Source organism: Engraulis encrasicolus, chromosome 1 (genome assembly GCF_034702125.1).
Source record: "Engraulis encrasicolus isolate BLACKSEA-1 chromosome 1, IST_EnEncr_1.0, whole genome shotgun sequence".
Taxonomy (NCBI): domain Eukaryota; kingdom Metazoa; phylum Chordata; class Actinopteri; order Clupeiformes; family Engraulidae; genus Engraulis; species Engraulis encrasicolus.
The window spans coordinates 34523634-34532232 of NC_085857.1; the positions used below are offsets into that span (position 1 = coordinate 34523634).

An 8599-nucleotide genomic window follows, 5' to 3' on the forward strand; every position below is an offset into this window, starting at 1 on the left:
GTGCAAGGGGTCTCTATGGACATATTCAGATCCGATCATCAAACATCACAAACACTTTCCTCTTCTGGAACCTACTGTATGACATGCCATTTAGTCAAACCCTTGCACTGAAACATGAATGTATAATTGTATTACAGTTTTTCTCAATTGGTTTTGTACATTTCTCACAACAGAATAATGATTCTCAAAAGTCTTTGTTCAATTGTGACTTCGTGGTGTTACCTGTGCACATGGTCAAATTAGTTTCTCATTGTTTTCGGCATATAGCAAATGCTCTCGTCCACCATGCCATGGCTGTGTACAATTCTCAGTGATTTCGTACATTATCAATTGCTTTTGTCATATCACTCAAAAAGCTGTGTCACTGAATGCATGAAACTATCTCAATCTTATCTGATCAATGTAATATAAAACTGAATTTACAATATTTCCCATCCAATCTAAACAACATTTCGCTTCAGAAAAGATCCTCAAGAGTGTACTATTCAATTGACAACATGAGAAATTGATTTGACTAGCTCGTCCATAAACTATGACACAATGACTAACCATTCTGCTGGCGCTGATACGTTCATTGACACAAAAAACGTGGTTTTGAAAGACAAATAAGGGTTTTGAGCAAGAGACTCGGTTTTGTAGGTTGTCCACCGTGTTTTGCCATTTGTTAAAGCTGTTTTGAGAATGAATATTATGTTTTGCAAATTGCGAGAGAGATTCGAGAAATGTACAAAACCAATTGAGAAATACTGTAAATGAATGTTCCCATCCTCCTGCAATTGCCCGCAAACTGAAACTATAACAATGCTGGTTAAAAAAAAATGTGTTTTCTCTAATTCATTATCAGTCATATCAAAGGGAACTTTAGTTATAGTCATATACACTATGTGACATATCACAGTTACATTGTCTCTCTGATATTTCTGGAGGATCAAAACTGTTGAGTGTCACTTTAGGCTTTGGAATACTAGTTGTTATTCTTCAGGAGCAGGATCTGACATTAAATCAATAAAAAATGAGTTTCTTCTAATTCATTATTAGTAAGCATATTATTGACGGGAACTTAAGTTATACAGTAGTCATATACTGTATAGTCACACTGTCCCTCTGAAAATGTCTGCCATTTCTTAAGGATCAAAACTGTTCAGTGTCATTTTAGGCTTTGGAATACAAATAGGCTACTTGTTGTGACCTTAGCTGTGTTCAAAAGCTAAAACCTTAAACCAAAATGGTAACAGTAGCAGCATCAGACAATGTTGGTGTGATGTAGGCCTAGATATTTGTCAGGATCTGACAGTGTTGCTGTGATGGATACAGATATTTGTTGTGCAGTTCACATTGGAATTTCGGCTTCATCAGCAGTCGCACCTCACCTGTATTGCACGCGAGACTCTCGCCATGATGACGGCGCTCACCGCTCAAAGACGATAAGCAGCAGGCTTTTTTTTTAAAGGAAGAAAGAAAATAACCCTGTAGCACGAGGGGAAAGCTGTGGTGAGTGAGCCTATCGCAACCAAATGAATATGCAAATATGAACGCCAACCAGATAGGCTACTGCAGTGTGTTGCAATATTTCTGTAGCCTGTCATCCAATTTCTTTCCTCCTGCCCAAGATCGACTAAGAAAGACTGGTGGATCATGATGTTTGATTTCATCCCAAAATTCATTCTCTCTCTCTCTCTCTCTCTCTCTCTCTCTCTCTCTCTCTCTCTCTCTCTCTCTCTCTCTCTGTTCTTTCAAGCACCTATACATTCAGAGAACCTTTGGGGGTACCCCACAATGACAAAGGAGGATTCTTCAAGGAACCCTTTAATGTAATTTGTACATTGCCTGGTATGTTTCATTATATTTATAAATCAAATAACTCGGACAAAAGGCACTAATGAGCATTGAATATTTGTATAAACAGTAAGCTTTACAGTATTATTACAACAGGATTATATGTAGTGCAAGTAGGGGTAACTGATGTATAAGATATATAAGATGCTTGGAGTTGGTCCTTGCATGAAGCAATCATAGTGAAGTCAAGAAAAATGTGGTAGACCTATAAATCAGTGCCTCCAACTGAAATATTATCACATTAAAATTTTGAATTTCAAAAGAACAACAGTAGGGCTGGGGCTCGATTGAATTTTTTTATCGAATTAGCTACAGGCATTGAAATTTTAATCACATTTAAACATCTGACTTGAGAACAGTGAATGAAAATCAAATGGATTTTGAATAATGACAATAAGTAAGCTTAATCAACAAAATATTGTTAATTTTTAAAAGAAGAGTGAAATCTTCTGAATTTCAGCAGGCTATACACCATCAGGCGTAGTGATGCCCTCCACTGGTCTAATCCAGAACAATGTAACTATATTATTATAGTGTGGTTAAAATTAGTTAATTTTTTTAATCACGGTAATGTACAGTATGTGTAATTAATTAATCTAAATTAATCGTGTGAAGTCCCAGGCCTAAAAAACAATGTAATAGTCAAGGTAAATGACTTGCACTTTTTCTGTCTGATTTCATTTGTTTTCCCATGACTGTAAATCACTATAAACTTTGGGTCTTTGTAACGTGTTGATTTTTGTGCAAATTCTGCACTGAGGCTCCACCAGCCAGTTGCTTGTGTGTGCCACTGTGTAGTTCAGTTTCCATTTGAAATATGACGCATAGCGTTCCCTGTCCTCTGCAACCTGCTTCAAGAATTGTCCAAGCTCCTCTACAGAACTGAAGTCGTCCACATGAATGAAGGAATCTTTTGGTATCATGGCCTCATAGTTCTTACGAGATGGACCTAAAACTACCGGCACAGCGCCTCCTTGGAGGGCATTGCTCCATAACTTCTCCGAGATGTAGTCTTGGAATTCAGAGTTCTCAAAGGCCAGGTAGAAGTAGCAGTGAGATATGGTGGGCAGCTTGTCTTTGCTATTCAAGCGTCTGTGTACTGCCCCTCCATACACTTCCACTTTAATGACTTGTTTTAGTCGATTGTATACCCGTGTTCGCCTATGATGGGCTGCATAATTGCTCACAATCCAGCAAGCCAAATGAGACTTGTCTTTTGGTATAAAATCATGAACTGTCATTCCAGGTCCAACATCGTGTGGTACCAACCAGCCATATGGCATAAAGAAGTCTGCATCAAGCCTATAAGACATGGTGTAGTTAAACTTGCCAGCAAAACGCTTCAAATTGCCATTGTGGGCTGGGCTTTCTATGGAGAACCACACCCACCCCTGATTTTGTGGGCGGGGTAAATGTAATGGCAGCCTCTGTTGTCCAGTGATCAGCTCACGGTTGTGAAAGACAATAAAATCTGCCGAAGGGAACAATGATCGATCATCTGACAAAATACAGTTAGGTATGCCAAACCTTTCTTTGCACACATTTTTCCTTATGCCCTGATTAAATCCAAACCCCCAGTACCAAATCAGGACAGTGGTGGTTTTGGTGACATTAACAGGGCTACTTGATTGGGTCTGCTTTGGTCCGTGAAATGTGTTCAAAAGGGAAGGCCAATAGATGAGCAGGCTTCCAACAAGCGTGAGGCAGACAAGGAAGACACCCAGTATTGTCCACCGGTAAGAGGAAAGCTCTGCCATATCAGATTTCTTGCCGTACCAGCTCTGAAACAAACAACAGGTTTTAAGTATTACAATAGCATCTTGTTAACTCAAGCCACTATGATAAATAAAAAGTAGGTATAAATGGCAAATTTGTAATTCACCAAAGTGGAATATATATATACAAGTTTGGGCACACTTTCTCATTGAGTGCATTCTCTTTATTTTCATGGCTATTTACAGTACATTGTAGATTCTCGCAGAGGGCGTCAAAACTGTGCATGACAACACTGAAAGCAATTTTACACGCTATTAAAGGTCATTAATATTTGCTACATGAATTGATTAATTAATTATTAAGTATTACTAAAGGCAGAAATAGGCCTATATCAATGCAGCACACTAAATCTAGGCAAGTAACACATTCCAATCATATACACTTATATTATCAAATACATATGTGCTAGTATGGTCTGGATCCACTCATAATTCTTGTTATGCACAAATATTTGCCTTCAAGTCATATTTTCTATATGCATATGTGTGTGGGCCAACTGTAATACACGAGCCGAATTTGGCTCCAGGGCCTGATATTAACATTCCTGAATTTGACACATTCCTGAATTTGAATTTGACACCATGAGTCGGCTCAAACACTACCCTGGGGCATTTGGTCTCTTCCGCTATGGTGTTTAATTAAGGCTGTGTGCGTAGTTGTGTCTTTTTGGTTTATTTGCAGCACATATGAAAAACATTTTCTCAAAGCCTAGGCCAGTGTCCTTCCGAGTGTATCAGCCTAATTAGTCACGCCAAGTGATTGGATACTTTTTGGTGAACTCAGAATATAGAATACAGAATATCCAATCACTGGGTGTGACTAATAAAGGGTATCCAATCACTGGGCGTGACTAATTAGGCTGATACACTTGGAAGGACACTGGCCTAGGCTTTGAGAAAGACCCACTGTATTAAAGGTCATTAATGGTTGTTACATTAATTGATAAATTCATTTTTAATTATTATTAAAGGCAGGTACAGCCTATATTAATGCCGCACATTAATACACATTAAAGTGTATATTGATGCAACCCTTTCGACCAGGGGTTTCAAACTCAATTTCACAGCAGGCAAAAATTAAAATCTGGGATGAATTTGTGGACCGAATTCAATATTTATTCAAAAATGCACTGAAATTGTGCATACAGTACTGTACACATGCTTAATACTTAAAACTAGGCAAATAACACATTCAAGTTATATACATTTATGTTATATATATATATATATATATATATATATATATATATATATATATATATATATATATATGTGCTAGTATGTGCTGTTAAACTAGTCTGAATCCACTCAGAATTCTTCTTTTGCACAAACGTTTGCCTTCAAGTCATACCCTCATCTACCTAAGAACTTCCTCATATTTCCTTGTAGTTGGACACATACCCATATGCGTCCTAGTCAGTGTGTCTACTGCCTTTTTTTGCCTTTGAATGACTGTGTTCTTCTGTATTTCTATTGCCTGCGCCTTCAAGTCATATCCTCATTTACCAAAGAAGAACTTCCTCATATTTCCTTTTAGTTGGGCATACCGTATATCCATATGCATCCTAGTCAGTGTGTCTTCTGCCTTTTTTTGCATTTGAACGACTGTGTTCTTCTGTATTTCTATCGCCTGTGTACATTTTGTGTTCATATGAGTGTGGCTGTGTGTGTAGTTGTATTTGTGTCCTTTTGGGTTATTTGCAGTATACAAAAAAACATCTGTAAAACTTTAAAAATTGGACTATTCTTAAAGGTGCATCGTGTAAGACTGTGGCCAGAGTACGTATTGCAACTATGCTTCTCATTGAAACTGTGCTGCCTATTGCCAAATTTGATAATTTCATGAATATTGATAAGTAATAAACCAATATTTACTAGTATGACCAAAGCAGCTTTTGGCAGCTAAAAATGCCTATTTCTGGAAATTCACAATGGCGGACCATGGAGATGATCCCCCTTTTCACGTATGTAAAATGCAATTTTGTCATAATGAATACTTAAAATGTAATGGTGTTGATAAGTATTTGTTACAAAGGTAAGATTTATGAATGGACACTGTGGAGCTGAACTACTAAAAATATTACACAGTACACCTTGCCACATACTAAAAAAGTTGCCCAATCCTCATTTTTTGTCATTGTATCACATAAGTATGCCACATATTCACATTCCATTTATGGGTGCTGACTCGTGTGTCACACAGTAAAAGCTGCCCATACATGCCTGTTACACTGAGTATTTGATAATTATGAATGCAAAATATCATGTGCTTTTCTTAGGAAAACAAAATCTGATGATCTAAAATTAAAAATGTAATTCTAATATTATGTCTTACCTTATAATAGAAGGATTCTTGGAGCCTTGAGTGACGATGAAAATGATTATCAATCCGAAATAAACTCCAGAAAATTGCATTCCAACGACCAACTAACAACTACCACATTATTGCACTTTTCTCTGTTGTAAATATTCTGTAGGCTATCCAGAGCGCTATAGTGAGTTATAGTGTTAACTGTGATCAGGAGACAGGGTGACGGAGTGGCACAGGACAGGGACGTTAAAACCTGTCACTGAGGCCATCAAACCTGTTTCTCAATGGTATGGAAGTGGTGCCTTGCCATAGGCTCGACACACCTAGATGTGCCAACCCTAACCTTAATTTAATTTTGTAACTTGTGCCGACACTTGGCCAGGACACCCTAGTAAAAGAGATTTTTAATCTCAATGGGTTTATTTTCCTGGTTAGATAAAGGTTAAATAAAAAGCAAATATTAAATGGTATTAAAAATTGTTACACTGGTTATTACACAGTACTTAATGTGGTAGATCCACTGTAATAGTGAACCATTAAAATAAAGTGTAACCGCACACACAAAATTCAAGCTAGTTTGTCTAATTTTAAGCACATCACACCTTTCCTACCCATGGAGGCTGCAGAAATCTATATGTATGCGATGATATTTACTCATATTTCTTACTGTTACACAACATGGTCACACACATCAGAGAACATTCTAAACCCAATTAAGTCTCTCTTTAAGAGAACACTTACATTTATTGATTAAAGACCATAATTATGTCACCACTACTCAGGGGCGTATCCGACGGGGGGGATGTGTACGTTGCATCCCCCCCCACTTTCACTGGAAGGCCATTCCATCCCCCTCACTTTTGCCCACCTATCATCACTAAAATAAATAACCATTTGAAATAAAACAGGCCTATCACACGTTCTCCTGTCAAAGTAGGGATATTGAAAATGTTTGCTTTCGTTGTATCACTCTGTTTTCACTGTAGCCTTTTCCAGCGCAACAGTTGCGTCAATATTAGGCTACTACAGCTGTTTGAGAGCGTGCTGGCGGCGGTGCTGACAGAGCGCGCGGGCACAGCTTTTCAAAAAAAATGATACAATCGGTCAGAATTCCATAGCTTGCAAGTTGCTGCTAATCAGCAGGAGATCATTCACAAGCGACTGGTAGCAAAGACAGCTCCCCAAAACTCCCGGCAGAAAAAAGACATGCAAGACATTGGTGATGGCAGAACATAACCTAACTTTAATTTAATGTCTTTAAAGTGCAATAGAAATTGTATTTTCGCCGAATGAGACGCCAATCTGGAAGAAAAGCATGGATAGAAGCTATGAACTCAGGTAGGATCATTTCCCCTCCTCAATCATGCCCGCGCGCCGTGCAAGAAGCCTACCGGTAGCCTTCGTCTGATGTAGGCCTATCATTCATGTTTACCGTTGTGGCTTTCTACGACTACGAGCATTACATGTTACTTTTCAACATCAAGCAAGAGCCAGTTTTCAGCTCATGTAAACTTCTGGTGAATAGCCTATGAAAAGAGGTTGTCTGACTGTGGTAAATTTAAAGTAAACAACCTTCATTCATTTTGTTGTTGCTCATTTGTTGCTAGTGTCTGAGTTGCACATTACGCTGTGTTGTGCTATGTTTACGCCAACGTGTTCGAGGCAACGCAACGCAGTTTGGTTGTTGCAAGCTGTGCTGTGGAATGTGCTGCTATGCTACATATTGGAAGGTCATCTGTAGGCTATGTGTTTTCGCGTTTGAATTCGGGATTGCGCTCAGTGGACTCAGAGCCTGTTTGCGTTTAATAGCTTACTTGCGATGTGAGCTCGGATACATGCAGTGGAGATGAGACACCACGCCTGTCTGCCCAGCCATGAGACTAGTTCTAGAGTTGTGAGGGAGTGACACTGATCTGCGCACATACCGTCACAACATTATTCAGACAAGACTCGAGCTTGCAAACTGACCAGGGCTGGTCATGCTGCATCATCTTTCTTTTTTTGCCTACAATTTTGTTCATTGATAAGACTTTTTTCCGGTGTTCTGTGTATCATTTCCATAGGACTATTAAAAATACATAGGCCTACTGTAGGAGTGCATCTGCTCTTTTATCAATAATAGTTTTCAAACTGGTGCAGTGAAGTGGCTTATGTTTTTCAGCCAAGTTGCAAGTGTGTTGCCTGCCTGCGTATTAGGCTATAGCCTTCATTTAATATCACAACTTACAACAACCATCACATTAGGCTTAGTATTAAATATCTGCTTTGCAGCAACACAGTATGGCAAAATTCACTATGCCATTAGAATGGATGAAACAGATAAATGATCAACTTGTTGAGGAGCTGGTTGATTTTGGGGGCAGATATTTGACTCTTGGGTTGACAAGTTAATTTCCAGTGTGTGTGAGTGTATGTGAGACAGAGAGTTTACCAAATGAAAGCAAAACTTGGTGCAAGGCAAGCCCAGCAGAGAATTTTAGTCATGGATACTGATTGCTTTCCAATCATATAGCTGTGAACCATTATCATACCTGCCGACCATTACGCATTTTGTGTAGCAGATACGGATTTTGACATCAAACTACGGCGCTGTCACTTCAAAATACGGGAAAAACCAATAGCAAAGTGTGTTCATGGGCCCTTATAAATTGCTCTGTTCTAGACTTGCAACCAGACA

At 38.6% G+C, this 8599-nt stretch overlaps 1 protein-coding gene across 1 annotated transcript; it reads right to left on the bottom strand.

Annotated features, from left to right (window-relative positions):
- Positions 1-2380: 2380 nt before the first annotated feature.
- Positions 2381-6235, bottom strand: LOC134463443 (alpha-(1,3)-fucosyltransferase 7-like). The gene is made up of 2 exons (XM_063216675.1): positions 5947-6235; positions 2381-3617 (listed from the first exon to the last, which is right to left on the bottom strand). Exon 2 carries the CDS (start codon positions 3591-3593, stop codon positions 2514-2516), a length of 1080 nt encoding a protein of 359 aa, XP_063072745.1. The 5' UTR covers positions 3594-3617; positions 5947-6235; the 3' UTR covers positions 2381-2513.
- Positions 6236-8599: the final 2364 nt, after the last annotated feature.

Bases quoted from the DNA above. Each gene is read 5' to 3' on its own strand.
- LOC134463443 (XM_063216675.1), bottom strand. From the start codon at position 3,593: ATGGCAGAGCTTTCCTCTTACCGGTGGACAATACTGGGTGTCTTCCTT.